Consider the following 25618-nt stretch of genomic DNA (forward strand, 5'->3'; position numbering starts at 1 on the left):
GCAATATTAATCTCTTATCTTTCTCTAGTTGTAACTATAAAATAAACCTAGATTATATAAAGCAAGCATTATGCTTATATTTAATATTTTGGTTTGTCAATAAAATACACACTAGTTAGATATTTATTATGTTTTTAATACAATGTATTTTTAATCTATTGGTAATTTTTTAAAAGAAGCCTAATTTTAGTCTGTTTTAGTGACTCCATGGATTCCTTTGAGCAGCTCAGACCAGAAGATGACCAGTCAGTAGTGAGCAGAATGCAGAAGAAATACTGGAAGACTAAGCAGGTCTTTATCAAGGCAACAGGGAAGAAGGAAGATGAGCATGTGGTTGCGTCCGACGCAGAACTGGACGCCAAACTTGAGGTAAGTGTGAAGCTTCCGTGTGCTGCATGGAACTGGTTATTATTTGGGACTCCATGCAGGGACTGTAGCAAACTTTTACACCAGGAAGTTTGGGACATCTTAGGGTTACTGTTGCTGTGATAAAACACTGTGGCCAAAAACAAGCTGGGGAGGAAAGGGTTTGCTTGGCTTACACTTCCACATCTGTAGCCCATCACTGAGGGAAATCAGGATAGAAACCCAAACAGGGTGGAATCCTCAGGCAGGAGCTGATGCGGAGGCCATGGGAAGTGCTGCTCACTGGCTTGCTCAGCCTGCTTTCTTATAGAATTTGGGACTACCAGCCCGGGGCTCGTGCCACCCACACTGTGCTGGGCCCTACCTGTCAGTCAATGATCTAAGAAAAAGCCCCTACAGACTTTCCTACAGCCTGATCTTACGGAGATATTTTCTCAACTGAGGCTCCCTTCTCTCAGAAGGCTCCAGCTTGTGTCAAGTCAGCATAAACTAGCAGCACAGGGAGCTTAGCTATACGATGCTTAGCTGTGATTGTCATTCAGAGACACCTAGTGCAGGTCACGGCCATTATGACTAGAACATTTGCAGAACTGGTAATAAAACTAGGACTTGAATAATTTTCTGACATATTTGTAGTCTCAAGTTGAATATTAATTAACAATTAAAATCCCAGTTGAGATAGTACATTCATTATAGGTTGTATCATAATATTTCATAGCCCTCTAATATTATCTATACCTCACTGAAATAAGTTAGTTGGTACCAAATAGCAAATGATAATAGAGTTTTTGTTTTTATTATTTACTTGTGGCTTATTATTTTTTGTGGTACTGGGAATGAACCCAGGGCCTTTCTCTCCTCTTCCTCCTCCTCTCCCTCTTTATCCTCCTCTTCCTCCTCCTCTCCCTCTTTATCCTCCTCTTCCTCCTCCTCCTTCTCCTCTTCTTCTTCCTTTTTTTTTTTTTTCCTTTTCTTTCTTTAGGTCAGGGCCTCATTGTGTAGCCCTATCTGGCCTGAACTCACTCTGTACACCAGGCTAGCCTTGAGCTCAACAGAGATCTGCCGAGGCCTGTCTGCTAAGTATGAGAATTAAAGGCACGTGCTGCCACAAATCTCCTGAGCCTGTGCTCCTGTCATGTAAGGCGAGCGAGCATTCTCGCTCTCCTACTGAGCTGTCCCCAGACACACTGCAGACCCCACTTTTTTTTTTTAAGACATCTTGCTATTTATGTATGTTCGAGCTGACCACATGCAGCTCACGACTGTCTCTAACTCCACTTCCAGGGGATCTGACACCCCACACATGCAGGCAAAAACATCAATGCATATAAAATAAAAATAAATAAAACTTTAAACAAACAAACCAGCAAACCTAGTGTGTATCCCAAGCTGCCTTCAAACTCATCAATTCTGTCTCTGCTTTGTAAGACAAGATTATAGTTCTGCACTGCCATGCCCAGCTTGTTTCTATTAAGAGACAAAGTTATTGGAACATGTTCTAATAACCTGCTTAAACTCCTTTTTAATTTTAAGTAAAAGGAACCATTGTCCTGAAGTAAATTTAAACCTTGTATTAAAAATGAGAAGAGTATGCCGGGCATGGTGGTACACACCTTTAGTCCTAGCACTCTGGAGGAAGAGACAAATGGATGGATGTGAGTTCAAGGCCAGCCTGGTCTACAGAGTGAGTTCCAGACAGCCAGGGCTACACAGAGAAACCCTGTCTCCCTCCACCCCCACAAAAAAGCACTTACTATTTATGTTGCAAAGTAGTCTTTATGATCCAGCCCTGTGTGGAGACAAGAGAAGGCTATGATTAGTTATAATCTGTGTTTCAACACTAGGAGAAATTGCTACTGTCTCCACACGCCTTCCCACAGAAGGGAATGTGTCTGTGTTGCTTCTCTTTATATGGTTAGGTAATCTCTAACATTTCATTGTAAAGTTGTCCATTACACACATATTTGGAATCAGCCATGTATTTTTCTCCCATGTTTATACTATTTTTCTGTTTTAACAGTGTATTTATTTTTATTTTATGTACATTGGTATTTTCCCTGCATGTATGCTTGTACAAGGGTATCAGATGCCCGGAACTGGAGTTGCAAGCCACCATGAGATGCTAGGAATTAAACCTGGGTCCTCTGGAAGAGCAACCAGTGTTCTTAACCACTGAGCCATCTCTCCAGCCTCATATGATTTTTTGTAAGGTGGAAAAAAAAAATTATGGGCTAGAGAGACGTCTCAGTGGTTAAGAGCACTGACTGCTCTTCCAGAGGTCCTGAGTTCAATTCCCAGCAACCACATGGTGGCTCACAACCATCTGTAATGGGATCTGATGCCCTCCTCTGGTGTGTCTGAAGATGGCTACATTGTACTCACTTACATATAAGATAAATAAATCTTAAAAAAATATTATAAGAAAAACAAACAAACAAATGCTAGGCTTTAACAATTGAGAGGTGAAAGCAGGAGGATAAAGAGTTTAAGGTCGTCCTTGGCTACCTAGTTAACTTTAGGCCATCCTGGGCTACATAAGATGCCCATCTCAAAAAAAAAAAAAAGTAAAAATAAAATTCATTGTAAAAATAGCATTCAATAGTAGTAAATCTTGCGGGGCAGTGGTGGTGCACACCTTTAATCCCAGCACTTGGGAGGCAGAGGCAGGCGAATTTCTGAGTTTGAGGCCAGCCTGGTCTTCAGAGTGAGTTCCAGGATAGCCAGGGCTACACAGAGAAACCCTGTCTCAGAAAAAAATTAGTAAATCTTGCAAGGTATGGGAAAAACAAACCATAATCATTTCATCTTAATAGAATTATCTTTTGTATTATTTTGTAATCTTCCATATGCACTGGAAATTGATTCTTTATTTTAGATGTATAAGTGTTTTGCCTTCATGTATGTTTTTGCACTACACATGTGCCATGCCTGCAGAAGCCAGAAAAGGGCATCAAATGTCCTGGAGATGGTGCTGGAAACTGAACCCAGGTCCTCTGGAGTGCTGTGTGTGTGTTTGTGTGTGTGTGTGTGTGTGTGTGTGTGTGTGTGTGTGTAACTGCTGAGTCATCTCTCCAGCACCTGAATATCTGAGTTTTAAATGGCCATAACCAGATACCAAATACAGTTCGCGCATATGGAAACTTACCTGGAAGTTACTATTCCTTTACCAAGTTTTTGGTGCTTATTATAAATATTCCATAGATTTGATTAAACATGAAAATTAAAGCTTCTTGATGATGAACTTGATAACCAGAGGACGGGGCCTCAACATAAAAATATCAGTGTCCTCTGAGCAGTGCCATAGAATTTCTTCAGCACAAGACTTTGTAAAAGGAAATCACTTTGAAATCCGTATGGGAAAGTTTAAATTTATATATGAAGAGTTATGACAGGTATACATTTTCATCTTATGTACTTAACTTTTAAGAAAGAGTCTACCTGATATTTTCTTAATTTTCTGTTGCTGATTAATCATAGTAGTATGAAAAAAGAAATTCCAAACAAAATAATCCAAAAGCAAGATTTGTAATTTTAATTATTTTATTTATTTTCAAATAATTTTCTTTAATGTTTCCTTTTGGCAGTTCTGGATTGAGCCCATGCCTTCCCCATGCCCTCCCCCATGCCCTCCCCATGCCTTCCCCATGCCCTCCCCCATGCCCTCCCCATGCCCTTCCCATGCCCTCCCCATGCCCTCCCCATGCCCTTCCCATGCCCTCCCCATGTCCTCCCCATGCCCTCCCCATGCCCTCCCCATGTCCTCCCCATGCCCTTCCCATGTCCTCCCCATGCCCTCCCCATGCCCTCCCCATGCCCTCCCCATGCCCTCCCCCATGTCCTCCCCATGCCCTCCCCATGCCGTCCCCATGCCGTCCCCATGCCCTCCCCATGCCCTCTCCATGCCCTCCCCATGCCCTCCCCATGCCCTCCCCATGCCCTCTCCATGCCCTCCCCATGCCCTCTTCCATGCTCTCCCCCATGTCCTCCCCATGCCCTCCCCATGCCCTCCCCCATGCCGTCCCTATGCCCTCCCCATGTCCTCCCCATGCCCTCCCCATGCCCTCCCCATGCCCTCCCCATGCCCTCTTCCATGCTCTCCCCCATGCCCTTCCCCATGCCCTCTTCATGCTCTCCCCCATGCTCTTCCCCATGCCCTCTTCATGACCTCCCCCATGACCTCCTCATGCCTTCCCCATGCCCTCCCCCACGCTATGGGTGTGCTCCCCCACTAAGCACACCTCTGAAGAGGTGGCTCAGCAGTTAAAAGCCTGTCTGCTTCTCTAGGGGACCAAGGTACCATTCCCAGTTCTCACATGGTAGCTTACAACTATTTGTAACTCCAGTCTCAGGGGAGTAGACACCCTCACCTGGCCTCCAGTAGCACAAGGCATGCACAAGGTGTAGAGACATACCTACAAGCAAAACATATAAAAATAAGGATAATTAAATCATTTTTTAGAAATAGAGTACTATGAAACCTTCAACATATGTGTACTCTTTAATATGTATATATACTATATACTATTCAAGTTAAACATCTCAAACTTTTGTCATTTCTTTATTGTAAAAACATTCAGAATCTTTGCCATGTTTTAAATTTTACAATATATTGTGGTCATCCTGTTTCAAAACAGAACAAAAGAAAAAATTATTATAGCTGGGCTGTGGTGACTCACGCCTTTAATCCCAGCAGTTGGGAGTCAGAGGCAGGCAGATTTCTGAATTCGAGGCCAGCCTGGTCTACAGAGTGAGTTCCAGGACAGCCAGGACTACACAGAGAAACCCTGTCTCAAAAAAAACTAAAAAAAAAAAAAAAAACATTATTGTAACCTTCTGTGTACTACTTTACCTGTGGTATGTATGACCACAAGTGTAGGAGGCCTTGAACTCAGTCCTCCTGGCTCTGTTTCCCTTACTCTTACTAGTACCACATCTACCTAGTGCATTATTTTTAATTAATTAGCTTTTTTTTTTTTTTTTTTTTTTTTTTTTTTTTTTTTTTTGCCTTTCGAGATAGGGTTTCTCTGTGTAGCCCTGGCAGTCCTGGAACTCACTCTTTAGACCAGCAGACAAGGCTAGCCTCAAACTCAGAGAATCCACCTGCCTCTACCTCCTGAGTACTGGGATTAGAAGTGTGAACCACCACCATCTGACTAAAATTCTTAGTCTTAATTCAGTAAAAATCACTTAGTTTGGCTTAACACTGTACCTTAAAAGTATAATATCCTGATTTACAAGATTAAATATACAAACAGTGATTTTGGACCATGTCTACGAAATAACATTTAATACCAGCTGTGGCAGAACCTTCTCCTAATGAATAAAGATTACAAGGGGCTAATCACTGGGCCAGTAGGTGGGACTCCTGGGTCAGAAAGAGGAAGACGGAAGGCAGGAAAAGGGAAAGTCTCTTTTGGACAGCAGGAGGAAGGGAGGGAGACAGATCGTAGGAAGCCAGATGCTGTGGGGTTTGAGTAGTGGATCCACCAGGATTTTACATAGATTAGTTTACAAACTTAGGATGCTAGGTTCTGTGCCCAGTGTTACCTGTGGATTCTTTTGTGTTTGGTTTGGTTTGGTTTGGTTTTTGTTTTTCCTGGAGACAGGCTTTCTCTGTATATCCCTGGCTGTCCTGGAACTCACTCTGTAGACCAGGCTGGCCTTGAACTCAGAAATCTGCCTGCCTCTGCCTCCCAAGTGCTGGGATTAAAGCCGTGCACCCCCACTGCCCAGCTTAATTAGATTTTTCAAGACATGGTTTTTTTGTATAGCCCTAGCTGTCCTGGAAATCACCCTGTAGACCAGGCTGGCCTCCAACTCAGAGATCTACCTCCTCTGCCTTCTGAATGCTGGAACTAAAGGTGTGTGCCACCACTGCCTGGGCCCAGTCCATTTTTTGGTAGTGGGGTGACAGGTGGTTTTGAGATAGGGTAGCCCTGGACTCACTTTGTAGACCAGGCTGGCCTTAAATTCGCAGAGATCCACCTTTCTCTGCTTCATGAGTGCTGGGATTAAAGGTGTGTGCCACTATGCCTGGCCAGCACATTGTTTTTATAGTAAGCTTATTGGGCTGTTTTGATTTGATTAATATTAGTGAAGCTATATTGAGCATCAACTGTTTCTAAAGTATTCTCTTGTCATGTGTCATTGGTGATATTTGATACAGTTTGTAATGGATATAGCTTTGTAATGTTCAGATAACCTGGGAGCTGAGGGGAGAACAGGTTCTATAGACAGACTCCACACACTCATACCTTTCTGTCCAGCATTCACAGGGAAAGTTAAATGTGCTTGCTATATCAATACTATAACTGCCTGAAGTACGGGGAAACAGACATAATTAATGCTTAAACCATATATCACAGCCATTTAAAATGGATATAGCTTATGAAATATGCCTAGCTGATACTTTTAAGTTAGTGTTCTGCTTTTGAAGTGTTGAAAATTGTATTTGTTTATTGTTCTTTAAATTGTCCTAATAAAATTTATTTTTCAAGGTTTTTCACTCCATCCAGGAGACATGCAATGACCTTGTGAAGATAGTTGAGAAATACCAGCTAAGACTCAACGGTATGATGTCCTAGATATCTGATCATTCCCATTTCAAATAAGTATTGGTATGCATTTTTTTAAAAAAAAAATGAGTCATTTAATGAGAAGGTAGTAGTTTATCAAAACATTTCATATGATTCTATTGTAAACTATGAATATTTATAGTGGCCTGTTCCCCAAAACCCCAGTGTCTATCTTTCCCTTCTGAGGTTCATTAAATCCTGTGACAGCATTCACTTTATACTCTCCAGTTTCCTTGGCAAGTCTTAAGATTTCCTTCCATTACTCAAAGTCTCTCTTGACCTCTGCAGCTCCTACGATCAGTACCTCATTCCTTTCTTCTCTCATAGACTCAGTCCACAGGTTGTGTGGGTAGTGGAGCTGGCCTGGGGTCTCCCTGCCTTCTCTCCTGATGCTGGGATTACAGGAGGATAGCCCAGGCAGGCCCTTTCCTTCCGCTTACCTTATACTCAGCACAGCTGCTTCCACTCCTCCGAGGATCAAGGTGGTCAAGGTCACAAGAGGGAAAGTCCAGTGATGAATGAATCTCATCCCCACAGCTAATGAGTCCCTCCTCCCCGTCCACCTCCCTCCCTCTGCCCCCTATCCCCCCCACCCCACGTTGGTTTTCCTCTCCTCCCTCACTCTGCTCCCTATGCCCGCCCTGCTTTGGTTTTCCTCTTGAGTTTCCTTCCTTCTCCGCCTGCTGCCATTGGCGGGTTCTTTCTGACCCTGACCTCTTCAAGCTGGAACTTAGTCTTTGGATTTCTTTCTCCACTTTGAATATAGTAGAATATATATATATGTATATCTTACAGGAGCCATTTTTTCTATCATGTGCACTCCGGGGATTGAACTCAGGTCATACACATACATATACACACACACATAAATACACACATGTATGTGTATATATACACATACACATATATAAGAATGTATACATATATATGTATGTGGCTGCCTCTCTGATTGCATACCTTAAAATCCTTTCATTGAACTGTGTTAATTTCTTACAGCAAGCTCCTACATCATATGCTTCTTAACCTCCCTTAGGTTTTTGAGGTTTCCCGTAGGTTTAATGAGGCTTTCCTTTGACCCCCTCCGTATCTAAGTTAAACTCCTTCTTTATACCTCCCTTGTCCTCTTACAATATATTTTATCTATTGCTTTTTTTAACACTTAGAATTTGTTTTTCTTTTTAACATTTTATTACTTATTATCTTTTACTTGGGACTAGGGCATGCACATGCCAGGGCATATTTGTGGAAGTCAGAGGACAACTTACAGGAGCCATTCTTTCTTCCCATCATGTGGACTCTGGGGATTGAACTCAGGTCATCAGGCTTGGTGGCAAGAATTGTTTTTGTTTACTTGTGTGTCCCCAAACCTTAAAAACAGTACCTAGCATATATTCAATGAATATTTGCTCATTGATAAATTCCTTTCTTGTCTGTATGCTGCCTCTCCCCTATAGCCCTATAGCCTCCTCAGGAGGCTTGAGGAGGAGGGTCACTGGGTAGGAGGTAGTGTAGACCACAGAGTTACTGCCAGATTAGTCTGGGTTACAGTAAAACTCTGACTCAAAAAAAAAAATGCTGTCTTCTGAAGCCGTAAGTCAAGTTTACCACTTATAATCTAAGCTCATATTGAAGAAACACTCCAATATGGTGTCATTAGACAAGGGTTTGTATGTGTGTGTCTCTGTGTGTGAATATGTCATATATACTATGACATGGTTGAACTTATTGCAACAAAATAAAAGATGATACAGAAAGCATGCATTTGAGTCAGTTTAGAGCATAACCCAGAACTGCAGCTGGAATTAACGTGGGCTATAGTAACTGACAAGAGAACTCTGTAGAGAGCTATCTGTAGGCTTATGGAGGGTGGAGAGATGAGGAAGAAAGAGATTTGGAGGCCAGGGAATGACAGTAAAGAAGGAAAAGGACGTGCAAGAGTTTGTAACTAAGACTAAGAAGAGCAAAGAATGCTGGGCGTGGGGGCGCATGTCTGTAATCCCAGCCCTTGGGAGGCAGAGGCAGGCGGATTTCTGAGTTCAAAGCCAGCCTGGTCTACAGAGTGAGTTCCAGGACAGCCGGGACTACACAGAGAAACCCTGTCTCAAAAACAAAAAGAAGAAGGAGGAAGAGGAGGAGGAGGAGGAGGAAGAAGAAGAAGAGGAAGAAGAGGAAGAAGAAGGAGGAGAACAACAACAACAAGAACAACACAACAACAAAAACAAGAACAAGAAAGAGGAGGAGGAAGAAGAAGAAAAAGAAGAAGAAAGAAAGAAAGAAAGAAAGGAAGGAAGGAAGGAAGGAAGGAAGGAAGGAAGGAAGGAAGGAAGAAAGAAAGAAAAGAGCAAAGAACAAGGAAACTTGGGCCAGATCACTTAGGATCAAAAACGCCAAGTTGGAAAAGGTTGCGGTGAGCACTGGGCCATCATGACATTGAAATGGAAAATTTGAAATAGAAAGATTGGCAAGTTTGTATGTCTTTAATTTTGCCTTTTGGCATCCTTGTGGCATTTCAGAGTAAGGAAGGGATCATGTATGCAGGTTTCGGTGCACTTTCTCTTTAGGATGATTCATGAATCCATGGTGTCTAGAGACTCCTATACTAATGGGACTCCTTCTGCTAATACTATCCGACAGATACAGTCAGTTAGTGCAATGCTGTGAACTTTTGCCATGGAGACTGAACGTTGACCCGTGTGGGCTCTCCGTTCACGGCACTGTGGGAACAGTATTGTGCATCTTGTGCATCTTTATGGAGTCGTTGCCCAGGGATGAGGCTGTGTGCGTGGACTCTCTGTTCATGCTGACTGTCAGGTCCCATCACAAAAGCAGCACAGGCTGAGCCTCACCTGCCCTTTCAACATCAATAAAGCTAAGACTGTCTTCACTTTGTACCTGGTTAACAATGTGTTCCATGTTCCCAGAGAACCCTAAACCCTCACACTGAAATGAAGACTTTTCCTAAGATTAAAGTTAGGAGCCAAAGAAAATGCATATCTGTCAACTGACCAGACTATTATATTTACATGACTCCTGAAGGAAAATGAGGACGCGACTGCTGCTAGCTATGGTTGAGAAGGTTTATAATTCCAGCTCAGAGGGAGCCCACAGCCAGAGACATCTGAAGAGTCCAGACTGAACAAAACGTTAAGGGAGTGGGCAGGCAAAACAAGAGAAGAGGAGAGAGGGCAAAGGATGAAGAAAGGTCCAGAAGAGGAGAGCCAAGAGACCAGGTAGCCAGAAAGCTGATGAGGAAAAGACGCTGGGGGAAAGGGAATTAAAGCCCAGCCCCTGGGTTAGAGGTGTTTAGGGCAGGGGGGGTGTGAGGAGCGTGCTGGCCCACAGCTGCTGGATGTGGTTACCTGCACCACAGCCCTTTGTTCTGACCACGCTCTGAGCTGACATTGGGGCATTGTTGTTGTTATTGTTTGTTTTTTGTTGTGGACCAGGAAGGCTAGAATATTGGTTCAAGGACCGGAAGGGGAGACAGGCGTACAGGCTGGAGGCATCTGTTTGGCCCGTTGCCAGACTCTGCTGGACCATCTCGGGCTAGGGAAGTGCAAGCTGCTTTGGAGCAATCTGGGATGCAGGTCTGAATGCACCTGAAGCTGGTGCGTTGCAGGTGGTTTGGGAGCAGTTCGCAGTCTTCAGTTGGCTGGAAATCTGCTGGGATAGATATAGGCTAGAGACAGAAAGCTAAGTTAGGACGGCGGTGGTAGTGTGGTAGAAGGGAGCGCGAAAGCGTTCCCTCTGAGAAATCAGGCTGCAGAACAAACCTAATATAGAGGTTTATTGGAGAAAAGGAAAGGGGGGAGGAGGGGAGTGAGGAAGAAGGGATGAGGCCGGTTGGGGACTTGTGGGAGGGAAGAGGAACAGAGAATAGATGGAGAGAGGGGGGAAGATAGAGAGGGGCAAGAGAGAGGAAAAGATGGGAAGGGGGAGAGGGAGTGGAGGGAGGGAGGAACAGTCTTATCTGCCTGACTCCCTTACTTAAGTAGGCGGTGCTGGGTAACTGTTGGGCGGAAATGCTAATGGCATACAGTTGGAACCTTCAGGCCTGTGGTCCTGTTAGTTGGGGAGGGGAACCCACCCTGGGGTAGACAGTAGGCATGGAAGTTTTGGTTGTAGGTTGACAGGAGTACTTACCTGGAGTCATTTGAGCTATGAGAGGTGGGTCTAAGTTTCATGGCTCCCTGCAGCTTGCAAGAATGGTTTAAGTTACTAAAAAGAGAAAAGTTTTAGACATATTGGCATTACCACTGTTTGTAATCTGTACTGAAATCTGCATTGTAGAAAAAGCAGTAGACTCAATAAAGAGACTACAGTATAAGACTCAAACGCCTTTGAGTCCTTGTTAAAATTTGGGACCCAAACAAAATGATTGTGGGTTAAAGCATGAACACTCTTCCTCTGTCCAGGGGCTGGGTATATAGACAGGACAGGGGTGTTTTCAGTACAGTAAGAAGCACTGTTAAGGTCTGTATTTAGAAGATAACAAAGGAAATTTAAAGTTTTGTATTTATAACTATGAAAATGCTAGCAGAGCGTTACCAGGGCTAGATCCCAGATTCATTCTCTCTGGTTCTTTTTTTTTTTGTTTTTTTTTTTTTTTTTGTTTGTTTGTTTTTGAGATAGGGTTTCTCTGTGTAGCCCTGGCTGTCCTGGAACTCACTCTGTAGACTAGGCTGGCCTCAAACTCAGAAATCCAATTGCCTCTGCCTCCCAAGTGCTGGCATTAAAGGCATGTGCCACCACCACCTGGCATCCTCTCTGATTCTTGTTAATTGCTTATAATGCGGTGCATGGTTTTATTAAAGGTGATGACACAGACTGAGAAGTCACCTCTCCAATGCATCGTGGTGCTCTGTGGCCCTGGTCACCTTGTGGGGACAAATGCAGAGGGCTTCCCTTTCAGCTTTTGTTGTCTTGTGTTTGCTTGTTAAATGGGCATTATATTTTACAAATATGAGACTAATGTAGTGCTGCCTGCACTGCATGCTGGCTGTCTTAGAGTGTCTATGAAGAGATACCATGACCATAGCAACTCTTATAAAGGACAACATTTAATTAGGGCTGGCTTACAGTTCAGAGGTTAAATCCATCATCATGGCTGGAAGCATGGTGGCGTGCATGCAGACATGGCGCTGGAGAGGGGCTGAGAGTTCTACCCTAGATCCACAGGCAGCAGGAAGAGAAGATGAGCCACTAGACCTGGCTTGCATTTTTTGAGATCTCAAAGCCCACCTCCAGGGACACACCTCCTCCAACAGGGCCACACCTATTCCAACAAGGCCACACCCCCAACAGTGCCACTCCCTGTGAGTCTGTGGGGGCCATTTCATTCAGACGGTCACAGACACAATTCTGGGCCCCCAGTCTGCACACTCCTTTGCAGCTGGACCTGTAGTAACAAACCTTTCACCTCATCTTCATTGTTTACTGTGACCCTGCATTATCTGCAAACTAAAGACATGCCCCAACTTCTCTTTCAAATTTCATTGTCCAGTTTACCACTGCTGGATGGGCCTTTTGTCTTATCTCTGGCTTGTGGCTTAACTGTAGCTATTACCATGTTGGCCATCTGCCCAGTCATCCCTTGATTGCCTCACAGTTTTGGTTCCTGTGACATCAACAGTTTGTCACAGTTCCTACTGGAAAACCTAGGAAATCCACAATTTCATATCAGAGATTGCAGCATGTCCCATTGCCACATCTTGAACATGGGAAATCCCCTTTCTGTTTTCAACCTGTTTGTGGCTAAGGTGAAAGGAGGTGTGACATTGGTGTCATTCCAGGGTCCTTTTGACTCAGGTGGAGCTCTGAAGGCCTTTTCTTCTATCCATTTGAGAGTGGTTTAGAAGGTACCAGGACATGGGTTAAAATGGTGACCTGTGTCCGCTCGGAGCTCAGGCCACTAGGTGAGGTAGGACGGGAGTTTTGACTGCACCTTCCCCATGCTGGTGCTGGGCTGGCATGGGGTGGTGGGGGAGAACAGTCTGAGGTCCCCTGGAATTGCTGGGAGCTGGCTCATGGATCCCTGGCTGCAGGGAAGCCAGGATAGCAGGTTCTCAGATCTGGGGCACCATAGATGCTGCTGGATGCCACGGAAGAGCTGAGTATAGAGTGAGGCCACCCCTAGCTGGGGGAGGGGGCGTTGAGGGAAGAGTGGGGAGGAGAGAGCTCAAGCTGGGCCCCTTGGGCATGAGAGAGTCCTTGGCTGGTTCTGCAGGCAGCTTGGCTTGGTAAAGTCCATGGCTAGGAGCTCAGAAAGGCCTCCTATGGGAGATTAGATGTGGCTCTTTAGAGGAAGACCTGCTCTATTGTTCCCCAGGGATCCTGAGAAGAGGCAGCCCATGGTTTTAAAGCTTTTACTGTCCTGGCAGAGAGTTGTGATGAGTGAAACCATACCCCACTTTCTCAGGGTGGGCATGAGGGTAAAAACCTTTGGCAGGAAGGAGTGTCTGGGAGGGAGAGCTTAAATGGCTGAGCCCTTCAGGCCTTTAGGTGCCTCAGTAAAAAGGAGATCTGTCTTGAGGCTATGTGATCTGTGATCCGTGGTCATGGCCTCTGTGGAGGGGCTTAGGGCATTGCCCTACGTGACTGATGGCCACAGAATTATGGAGAGCCGAGGCCTCACGTCAGAAGTCTGGTGTCTAGGAGCATGGCAAAAGGCCTATCACCCCTTGGAGAATCACCTGCTGGGTCACTGGGATTTTAAACCTAGCTCAACCAGAAACCAGGCTGCCTTTCATAGCCCCACACCAGGTAGAGGTAGATTGATGGTTGTAAAAATGGGTCTGTAGTAAAGGAGTGATATTAGGCATGGTGATACATGCCTTTAATCCCAGCACTCAGAAGACAATGGCAGGTGGAGCTTTTCAAGTTCCAGGAAAGCCTGGTCTGCATAGTGAGTTCCAGGAAAGCCAGGCAGCCAGGGCTCTGTAGAAAGACCCTGGAGAGAGGGGGTGGGTGGGGAGGGGTGATGCACACCAGGTGATGGTACATGTGTATATTCTAGTGTTTGAGAGACTGAGGGAGGAGGTTCATAACATAGCCAGGCTATACAGGAGTCAAGGCTATCTGATACACACTAAGACGCCGTCTCAGAAAATAAGCAGAAATAAAAACAAACCAAAACAAAACCCTAAGCCGACTTCTGTATGTACGCAGGGCCTCACACGTGCAGAGGCTCCACCTCCTCTTGGGCAAGCCCTTCTGTTTTGTTTTTAAATCTATGACAGATATCAAAATAGTCAAATTAGTCAAATTCTCTTTGTTTTTCCTCAGTTTCTTCTCAACATCTGGCAGCATCCCTGGACTATCTCCTCATGGTTCATGCTGGTCTCAGTGCACCACACAGTGTTTATGGTTTAACTCATTTGTGGATTTATCTGTTAACAGTTGGTTTTGCAGAAGAGAGTTCGGCTGACTCAGCATCTAAAGTGCGCGCTAAACAGTGTGTTCCAGGCTGTTAAAGTCAGCCTCTGCCAGCAGGCCAGGAACTCACACACTAGAAGTTTCCCCTGGTGATTTCCTTATTTAAAAATTTAAATACATTTGAGTATGTGTGTGTAAGTGTGTGTGTGTGTGTGTGTGTGTGTGTGTCTGAGTGCCTGTGTATACCCAAGCGCCACAGAACATGTGTGGGGAGGTCAGAGGAGAACCCGTAGGAGCCAGTTCTCTCCTTCCACATGTGGGTTCCAAGGACTGAACTCAGTTGTTAGCATATACCTTCACCTGGAGAGTCATGTCTTCTGCCTGTTATGTTGTAAGCAAATGGTGAAATGAAAGAGTTAACTAAACTGTAATTCTTTTCCCTAGTTATATCAGAGGAAGAAAATGAACTAGGGCTCTTCTTAAAGTTTCAAGCGGAACGGGATGCAACTCAAGCTGGCAAAATGATGGACGCCACTGGCAAGGCCCTCTGCTCTTCAGCCAAGCAAAGGTCCGCGACCACAACCCTCCTCGCCACAACCCTCCTCGCCACAACCCTCCTCGCCACAACCCTCCTCGCCACAACCCTCCTCGCCACAACCCTCCTCGCCACAACCCTCCTCGCCACAACCCTCCTCGCCACAACCCTCCTCGCCACAGCCCTCCTCGCCACAACCCTCCTCGCCACAACCCTCCTCGCCACAGCCCTCCTCGCCACAACCCTCCTCGCCACAACCCTCCTCGCCACAACCCTCCTCGCCACAACCCTCCTCGCCACAACCCTCCTCGCCACAACCCTCCTCGCCACAACCCTCCTCGCCACAACCCTCCTCGCCACAACCCTCCTCGCCACAACCCTCCTCGCCACAACCCTCCTCGCCACAACCCTCCTCGCCACAACCCTCCTCGCCACAACCCTCCTCGCCACAACCCTCCTCGCCACAACCCTCCTCGCCACAACCCTCCTCGCCACAACCCTCCTCGCCACAACCCTCCTCGCCACAACCCTCCTCGCCACAACCCTCCTCACTTTGGACTAGTCATGTGACCCTTCTGACCTGTGCTGAGTTCACAAAGAAAGGCAATGAAATGTGTTACAAGAGAAATGTGTTTAGGGATATATTTTTTATTTTAATTAATCATTTGCATTCTAAAGAATTACATAAAAATTGGTGCTCTTGAATATCCATTTTTTCTTTTCTTTTTTCTTTCTTTCTTTTTTTTTTTTAAGGTTTATTTATTACATGTAAGTACACTGTAGCTATCTTCAGACACACCAGAGGAGGGCATCAGATCCCATTATAGATGGTTGAGAGCCACCATGTGGTTTCTGGGCATTGAACTTAGGACCTCTGGAAGAGCAGTCAGTGCTCTTAATCACTGAGCCATCTCTCTAGTCTGAATACCCAATTCTTTTTTTTTTTTTTTTAAAGAAGATTTATTTATTTATGTAAGTGTACACTGTAGCTGTTCTTCAGACATCCCAGAAGAGGGCTTTAGATCTCATTAAGGATGGTTGTGAGCCACCATGTGGTTGCTGGGATTTGAACTCAGGACCTTCGGAAGAGCAGTCAGTGCTCTTAACCACTAAGCCATCTCTCCAGCCCCTGAATACCCAATTCTTAAGGATAGCATTTCAGATTATAGTTCTATTTCTCAAATGGTTTACTATAATAGAGTTACAAAATGACTAATATTTCAAATATGTGTTTGTAGTTTTTTCTGTGTCCGTGTTTTCTTCTCCAGTGCTGACTGGGCAAGCATTGTCTTAGCAGGAGCTCTGCCTCTGAGCTGTACCTCCTCTGGTCACTCACTTTTGACACTATAGTATCTCTAATTACATGGAAAACGTTTTTAAATGGAGTTTTTATTTTTTTTAGAAAGGTTACTATGTAACCCAGGCTAACCTTGAACTCATAGATATTCACCTGCCTCTGCCTACCCGTGTGCTATGATTAAAGGGGAACTTACTCTGTAGACCAGGCTGGCCTTGAACTCAGAAATCCCCCTGCCTCTGCCTCCCAAGTGCTGGGATTAAAGGCGTGCGCCACCACTTCTTTCTTAACTTGACACTTTCTACTTAGTATTTCACAGTGTTTAGCATAAAGATATGGGTTATAAAGACTCCCATGTGTATGTATATATGTTTGTATATATATATACATACATATATATACATATAACTATGTATATATACTGTAAACATAGCTCAAATCTTTGTATTACAGACAAAAATCAGAAAACTGACCTCATCGGCTCCTGCACTGTGATGTCTGGCCCGGATGGCTTCTGCTGTAATGCCATATTAGTGCAGAAATCCTCATTAAGGAGTTGAGCCAGACAGTCCAGGCCCTTCCCTGCCTCTGTATCAGAATCAGCCTTAGCCCAGCGGGTCTGCAGGGTCTGAGTTGTGCTCCTTAAATAGCTGTTTTCTATCCTCAGCTCGGTTGCCAAGGGCAGCGCACCCCTTTCGTTTTCCTAGCATTTTGTTTTTGTTTTTTGAGACAGGGTTTCTCTGTGTGGCCCTGGCTGTCCTGGAACTCACTCTGCAGACCAGGCTGGCCTTGAACTCAGAAATCTGCCTACCTCTGCCTCCCAAGTGCTGGGATTAAAGGCGCACGCCGCCACCACCACTCTTTCCTAGCATTTTTATCAAATCTTTTGAACCCAAGTTTTCTCTACACTTGCCAACTGGAAGATCTCTGTACATTGCATTGTGCTTTGGAGCATGGGCCCTGTGTTGCTTTAGAATTCTAACACCTGGTGTACCTGTATGTTATTTACGTCTGGATCAACAAATGGGACAACCTGTAGAAACATGTCCCCAGTAACTCAGGGTCTGCTCTCTAAACCTTCTAAGCAAGTCAAGAATTTCTATCTGTGATTCAGATCCATGAGGAGTACAGGCTGCAGTGTGTCTAGAGTTTGGTTTATGGATGTACAATCCTCTGATCTTTACCTCTGTGCTATTAGATTGGCCTTGTGTGCTCCCCTGTCTCGTCTTAAGCAAGAAGCGGCAACGTTCAGCCACAGGGCTGTTTCTGACACCCTGGTGACTATTGATCGCATGGAACGGGCCCGCACTGAGTACAGAGGGGCCCTGCTGTGGATGAAAGATGCGTCGCAGGAGCTTGACCCAGACACTGCCAAACAGATGGAAAAGTTTAGAAAAGTAAGGAACATATCCCTTTCCTTCCCTTGGGTTGTCTTTTATGTGTGTGAGTGCCTTGCCTGCTTGTATGTCTGCACTCCATAAGAGGGCGCTGGATCAAATTATAGATGGTTGTGAGCTGTCAAGTCCTTGTTGGGAATTGAGTTCAGGACCTCCGAAAGATCTGAGCAGCCAGTACTTTTACTGCTAAGTCATCAAAGAGAGGCTCTCACTGTATAGCCTCAGGAACGTGTGCTCCTGCCTGGCTTCCTGAGAGCTGGGGTAACAGGCACATGCCACTGCACCGGCTCTAGACTGTTTTTTTGAAAATGCCAGGCAGTGGTGGCGCAGGCCTTTAATCCCAGTACTTGGGAGGCAGAAGCAGGCAGATCTCTGAGTTCAAGGTCAGCCTGGTCTACAGAGTGAGTTCTAAGACAGCCAGGGCTACACAGAGAAACCCTGTCTCAAAAAACAAAAACAAACAGAAAGAAAGAAAGAAAGAAAGAAAGAAAGAAAGAGAGAGAGAGAGAGAGAGAGAGAGAGAGAGAGAGAGAGAGAGAAAGAAAAGAAAGAAAGAAAGAAAGAAAGAAAGAAAGAAAGAAAGAAAGAAAGAAAGAAAGAAAGAAAGAAAGAAAGAAAGAAAAAGAGAGAAAATTAGGTTTCTGGGGCTTTTTAATTAATTTATGTATGTGAGTACACTGTCACTATCTTTAGACACACCAAAAGAGGGCATGAGATCCCATTACTGGTCGTGAGCTGCTGGGAATTGAACTCAGGACTTCTTGAGGAGCAGTCAGTGCTCTTAACCACTGAGTCATTTCTCCAGCCCCCAAAATTCGTTTTTAATACCACTTCTTGGTTGCTTGGATATCTCGGCAGACGCACACACTCGGAATGGCGCCTCACTCCCAGTCTTATCTTTTTATCTCTTTCACAAAAGCTCTAATCATGTTTACCTAGAATTTTGAAATTTATGTACAGATAAAAAATAGTTTATTACTAGTGAGAAAATATATAATTGCTGAAGTAAAAATCATGTGAAAATGATTCTTAGTTCTAATGAAAAGTAGAGATTATTAAATTTTTCATTCTGCTACAGTAACATACTTGTAGATATATTTTGTTAAAGAAATTAATTATAAATTAAATCCCTTTTGGATGAAGATGAGGCTCACTTGTAGAGTCCTTACGTACACACACACACACACACACACACACACACACACACGGACATGTATACTTTAAGTTCACTATATACAGATATTAAAATTCATTCAGTAATTCATCTCCTACATAAACCTATAATAAAGTCACAAAGTTTAATGCTGATGAAGCCCCCAGTGTACCAGACACTGCAAGAGGCTTGCCTTGTGTCTTAGTTACATTGTTGCTGTGATAGAACACCATTTCCAAAAGTAACTTAGGGAAGAAAGCATTTTTTTTTTCAGTTTACAATCCCATAGAACAGAGGAAGTTGGATAGGAACTCAAGCAGGATCCTGGACACCACCTGCTGGTCTGTTCTTCGTGTCTTGCTTAGTCTCTGTCTTAGAGCACTTGAGACCCTTAGCCCAGGTCCTACAACAGTGAGCTGCAGCTTCCCACGTCAGTTAAGTCCAGGTTCATCCCCAGGCCAGTGTGAGGGGTGGGGGCACGTTTCTCAGTTGAAGTTCCTTCTTCCAAAATGGTTCTACTTATGTTAAGGTGACATAAAACTATTGAGACAAGACATTAGTTATTCCCAACAGCCCGTCAACTAGGTGAATACTTGACCTGAGGCCTGTCCTATCCCTGTTATAATAATTCTTGGTAATGACATTTAGTCTGCAGGAGTGGTTGCACACCACCATGAAGTTAAGTGTCACCAAGGTCTGCATTTTCAAATGGTTGAGTGTGTATATCATGTGAGTTTCACTTCAATGAAAACAAAACAAAAATACAGATTCCTGCCTGCCTGTGGTGGCCGCACCTTTAATCCCAGAGCCAGAGGCAGGTGAATGTCTCTGAGTTCGAAGCCAGCCTGGTGTACAGAGTGAGTTCCAGAACAGCCAGAGCTGCTAGACAGAAAAACCCTATCTGGAAGGACACAACAAAAACAAAACAAAACAAAAAGCCAAAAACCAACCAGATTTCTGTCTGGTCCCTTTCAGAGTCCTGCAAGGTCTGGTCCCTCATCTCCACACAGCCTTCTTCTTACTCTTGCTTCTTGTGCTCCCAGAGCTCTGTTCTACCCGCCTCTTCCTCAGGACCTTTCCCTGGTGGTGGACTGCTTACCCCAAGAGTCTTGGTGTAGCCTGGTCATCATCTTGCTGTCCAGCTCAAACACCAGCTTGCCAAGGGCCTTCCTGAGCACTGGATAGCCGCTCAGTTCCCTCAGCTGTCTGTGTTTCCAAGCAGAGTCCCTCCTGTAATTATGTCCTCTGTCCCTCTCTACCTGACGATGGTGATGGCGTGAACATTTGTTTGTTTGCCATAGTGTCTCAGTTCCATGTTTCATAAACTAGATGACTTGTAAATATTATTTAAGTCAATGCATGAATAAACATTTTCAAAAGTCAGTATTTATATTATTCAATGACATTTTTAAGAAATAATTTAAATAAATAAATACCTCAATGATTTAGAAATATTAATGTCTTCCAACATTTTACTGTTTATTCTTCTAAAATGTTTATTAATTTTTATTACATTTTAAATTTTATTGCAATTTACTTTTATTATAAGATGTAATTTTTTTTTTTTTTTTGGTTTTTTGGATTTGGTTTCTTAAGAGACAGGGTTTCTCTGTATAGCCCTTGCTGTCCTGGAACTCACTCCGTAGACCAGGCTGGCCTCAAACTCAGAAATCCACCTGCCTCTGCCTCCCAGAGAGCTGGGATTACAGGCGTATGCCACCACCGCCCAGTTTAAGATGTAATTTTTATTTATTGTTTATGAGATACATACATATCACTAGACTATACTCATCTTTAAGTACTGCTTGTTTGTATGGTTTTTTGGTTGGTTGGTTGGTTTTGGAGACAGAGTTTCTCTGTGTAGCCCTGGCTCTCCTAAAACTTACTCTGTAGACCAGGCTGGCTCCAAACTCAAAGAGATCCCCCAGCCTCTGCCTCCTGGGTGCTGGTATTAGAGGTGTTCAGCAGCACTGCCTGGCTGAATTTTGCATTACATTTATTCATTTATTTTGTGTGTGTCAGCACACACCAAAGGACACATGCAATTGACAGAAGACACTAACTTCTGGGCACCCTGTAGGTCCCAAGGATCAGACTCAGGTCACCAGGACTGTTGTCAAGGGCCTTTGCCACCAAGCCATCTCCGCAGCCCTTCCATTTTTTATTTTGCTTCTTTTAGCTAAATACTGTGGATAATCCTAAAGGTTTCAGATATTTACTTTTATCTGGTGTCTTAGTCAGGGTTTCTATTCCTGCACAAACATCATGACCTAGAAGCAAGTTTGGGAGGAAAGGGTTTATTGAGCTTACACTTCCACGTTGCAGTTCATCACTGAAGGAAGTCAGGACTGGAACTCAAGCAGGGTTGGAAGCAGGAACTGATGCAGAGCCCATGGAGAGATGTTTCTTACTGGCTTGCTTCCCCTGGCTTGCTCAGCCTGCTCTCTTACAGAACCCAAGAATACCAGCCCAGGGATGACACCACCCACAAGGGGCCCTCCCCGCCTTGATCACTAATTGAGAAAATGCCCCACAGATGGATCACATGGGGGCACTTCCCCAACTGAAATTCCTTTCTCTGTGATAACTCCAACCTGTGTCAAGTTGACACACAAAACCAGCCAGTACATCTGGGATACTTTTTTTCTTCTCAACTATATGATTTTCATTTTTTAATCTCAGATTTTCTCACCTATGGGACAGCTATTGGAGTGGCAGTGAGCTGGTCAGAGGGCAGGGGCGCTTAACAGCAAGCCTGATGGCTTGAATTTCATGTTCAGAATTTGCATGATGAAAGGAGAGAACTTCCTCCCACAGGTTGTCCTCTGACCTACACACACACACACACACACACACACACATACACACACACATACACAACCCTCCCCAACCTGCAACAAAAGTAAATGTTTTAAAAAGAGATATGAGAAAGAATCTCCTACAGTTATCAAGAGCTGAAGTCTCCGAGAAGAGGAACTATTGTGATTCCATGTGTCTGACCCGCTAGATCTCCATCTTTGGTGTTGATAATCATATTTTTGTGATTGTAGGTACAGAGCCAAGTAAGAAACAGCAAAGATTCTTTTGACAAGTTAAAGATGGACGTCTGTCAGAAGGTGGACCTGCTGGGAGCTAGTCGCTGCAGTATGCTCTCTCCCTCCCTCACCGCCTACCAGGTGCCCACTCCTGTCAGCCCGTCCTTGCAGTAAGGACGAGTGCTGAGACTCCCTTTTGAAAGTTGTCTGTCTAACGGGTGCAAGAAGGTTTACATCACTACTCAGCTTCCTTTGACTGCTGAAGTTCTCACAGACCTGACAAGCTCGGACAGAAGAGACAGTAGAAACCATCTGTCTTGTAATTTCACACTTCTCCTTTGAGTCCTAGCACAGTGAAAGTCTTAGGGACTTTCTGAGGTTGAAAGCTGAGTGTGGTGGCACACAAAGCCCTGCCTCAAAAAACAAAACAAAACAAAACACAAAACACAAACCAAACCAAAAGAGAAACAAAGAAAAAGAAACAAAGGCTAGGGTGCTGAGGGAGTGAGGCCAAGACTCGGTAACTCTGGTTACACATACTGTGACTTGACGCAGTGATACTGGGCCCAGCCAGGTATGGGTGCATAAGTCACCCCAGAACTGCAGAGGCAGGAGGATTGAGAGTTCAAGACTGGACTCTGTTCCGAAACTAAACAAAAAAGCAAAAAGAATACCATGGTCCAAAAAGTTTGAAAACCTTTGTGTCAAACAATGACTAAAGATAATGAAGCCACTGGCAGTTGAGTAAATGTTTGGCTTTTTTTATTTTGGGCTTCAAGCCTCAAGTTTACCAAATCTCCAGCGGCCGTGTGAGCCTCTCAGCCTGCCAAGTTGCCGTCTAACATCCTGCATCTTGTGGGCACACACTGCCCTCAGATCACATGGGAAAAGTATAAGAGTGCTCACTGCTTAGAAGCAGAGATTGCAGACTCGCATGCCTTCATGAACAGCCCGCAGAAAGCTGCCTCTGAATAAGGAAAGAGTTGGTGAGAGGAACTGATCACCCCCTGCTGTCGTAGAACAGCGTCCCTGATTCAGGTTGGCACTATGCAAGGAAAGATGTCCTAGAAAGAGAAGGTAGTGGCAGGCCGGGGTCTAGCAGCTGTGAGCTCAGCTCTGATCTCCCCTTTCAACCTTTGTCCTGCAACAGGAATCTTGAAGCAACAGGAAGATCACAAATTACCTCAGTTAGCTAAATAACGCATTAAAAAAAAAGAACAAAACCAAACACTTAATTTTATATTTATACATGAGTACGCTGTTGCTGTCACACCAGAAGAGGGCACCAGATCTTATTATAATGATGGTTGTGAGCCACCATGTGATCGCTGGGAATTGAACTCAGGACCCCTGGAAGGTTAGTGCTCTTAACCTCTGAGCCATCTCTCTACCCCTAAATAATACATCTTTAGGGACAAGTCTTTGTTGAACCCTTTAAAAAAAGGCCAAATTTAGTAGTATTTTCTCAAGTGGTATATTTATGGGGCAAGCAGAGTGGTGCACACCTTTAATCCAGGCACTGCAGAGGCAGGTGGATTTCTCTGTCTTGTGGATAGACATCTGGCGTGCATAGCAAGTTCTAGGCCAGCCAAGGGTACATAGTAAGACCCTGTCTCACAAAGCAAGCAAAGCATTAAAAAAAAGATTCCTCTGGCAATACAATCCTCAGCAGGTGATGGCGCCTGCAAGGCTGATACCCTGAATTTGACCCCTGGGACCCACCCACATGGTGGTAGCTTGAGAGACACAATTCCCACGAGTTCTCTGATCTCTATAGGCATTCCTTGACATGCACACAACAACGCGCATCCATACATACTCATACACCCATGCAAGCATGTACATGCAGTACTTACATATGCTAACATAAAAATTACACGTGTCCCTTCTGCAGAGGTGGGTGTTTTTATGCTTTTGGTGCCTATGATTCTAGATTTTGAGGTATTTGGACCCACTGCGTTTCCTTCTCTTATAAAAGCTATATTCATTCTATGGGGACATTCCAGTGCTGCGTACAACCAGGCATGCGCCATACAGACTCAGTGCTCACTTTATTGAAGATCTGTTCTTTCTGATTCCCAAAGCTCAGACGGCACAGGGGAGAGGGGGGTGTCAGTCCGGAGCAGCACAGCAGTGAGAAATCAGCCCCAAACAGACCTTGGACAGGCTGAACAGTAGTGTTGTCCTTTCTGTTTCTGCAGAGAACACTGCTTGGGTTCTGGGAGAAAACAGCTCAAATGATGTCCCAAATCCAAGAGGCCTGTGCTGGCTTTCATCCGTACGACTTCATAGCTCTCAAGGTATGCCCCCAGCTCCTCCCGCCCGGAGTCACTTCAGCTGGTGGTAAGGTTAGAACGGGAAACACTGGGAAACATCCCCCACTCCTAAGGATCAGTCCTGTCTACGCTCCAGTGACTGCCAGGAACACTACAACACCCGGGCCTCCTGTGGGCTGAGGTGCTAGTGTGAGTGGAGAGTGGGAAGCGGGAGTGAACTGAGGCACGGAGCTGTGGGGCTGCAGGCAGCGGCTCAGAAGGTAAGAGCTGAGCGCGCGCCCAGGCCCCGAGGTTGCGCCCATAACTCCCGCTCTAGGGTCTGATGGCACGCTCTTCTGGGCTCTGTGGGCACCTGTACACACAATTCAAAATAAAAACTTTAAAAAAGATTTCTAGAGGGTGGGGGGGGGGCTGGAGAGATGGCTCAGCGGTTAAGAGCACTGACTGCTCTTCCGAAGGTCCTGAGTTCAAGTCCCAGCAACCACATGGTGGCTCACAGCCATCCATAAGGAGATCTGATGCCCTCTTCTCGAGTGTCTAAAGGCAGCTACAGTGTACTTACATATAACAATAAAGAAATCTTTAAAAAAAAAATCTAGAAAGCGAAGTTAAGTAATATAAATATAAAGTACACAGAGGTGGTTCATGATGCCCGGGGCGCACAGCGTGGCCCTGACGCAGGTGCTGCCACAGCCACAGAGACGAACGAACGTGAGAGGTCCCTGTTCCGAGGCATGTGTGTGTGAAAAGGGCTGTACAGCGCCCGCTCACATCTTTGCACGTGGCTTCTTCCACAGACACTGTGATAACCATTTCTTCAGTCTGATGACCCAGCTTTAAGCGCCTTTTAACTTACCATTCTTACCTCAGCTGCATGAAGTGTTGGTGATGGATTTTAGTATATGTGCTGCCGAAGCAAGCACAGTGGTGATAGATTTTTAAAGTCATTTAAAAATAAAAAATTGAAGGGGGTGGTGTGTGGGTGTGCACTCTTTCCCAGGCGTCGGTGGAGGTCAGAGGTGTCAGATCTCTCCGGGCTGGAGCTACAGGTGGTTGTGAGCTGCCTCATATGGGTACGGGAATTGAACTTGGCTTCCCTGGAGAAGAGTATGTACTCCTAACTGCCGAGTTATCTCTTCAGTCTCCTTTTAAGTCTTTTCCTTTTTGAGACAGGGTCTCACTGTGGCCCTGGAACACTCTGACGTCCAGGCTGGCTTTGAACCCACAGAGTGCTCAGAAAAGGATTAAAGGCATAAGCCTGCCCACCTCACATATCCTCGAAGTCATTTTGTGAGATAACATCTTTCAGCCCCAAATCTGCCCTTGATTAAAGTTTTTTTTTCTATAAGAGTAAATAGTGTATTATGAATTAGGCAAATTCCATGCCTAATTTCCACTCAGAATCTAGACAGAACATCTTTTTTTTTTTTTAAAGATTTATTTATTATATGTAAGTACACTGTAACTGTCTTCAGACACTCCAGAAGAGGGAGTCAGATCTCATTACAGATGGTTGTGAGCCACCATGTGGTTGCTGGGATTTGAACTCAGGAAGAGTAGTCAGTGCTCTGAACTGCTGAGCCATCTCTCCAGCCCATAGACAGAACATC

The 25618-nt window shown here is 44.8% G+C and overlaps 1 protein-coding gene across 2 annotated transcripts in view; it reads left to right on the plus strand.

The window, feature by feature from the left end:
• The first annotated feature begins 202 nt into the window (after positions 1-202).
• Ica1l (islet cell autoantigen 1 like) overlaps positions 203-25618 on the plus strand; it is a 48415-nt gene continuing 22999 nt past the window's right edge. For both annotated transcript variants that reach the window (XM_052193582.1, XM_052193581.1), the window contains exons 1-6: positions 203-369; positions 6864-6936; positions 14760-14883; positions 17346-17544; positions 21748-21873; positions 23934-24032. In XM_052193582.1, coding sequence (XP_052049542.1) covers positions 208-369; positions 6864-6936; positions 14760-14883; positions 17346-17544; positions 21748-21873; positions 23934-24032 — 783 coding nt within the window. In that variant the 5' untranslated portion in view covers positions 203-207. The remainder of the gene's footprint in view (positions 370-6863; positions 6937-14759; positions 14884-17345; positions 17545-21747; positions 21874-23933; positions 24033-25618) is intronic.

This window comes from Apodemus sylvaticus, chromosome 9 (genome assembly GCF_947179515.1).
Source record: "Apodemus sylvaticus chromosome 9, mApoSyl1.1, whole genome shotgun sequence".
Lineage (NCBI taxonomy): Eukaryota > Metazoa > Chordata > Mammalia > Rodentia > Muridae > Apodemus > Apodemus sylvaticus.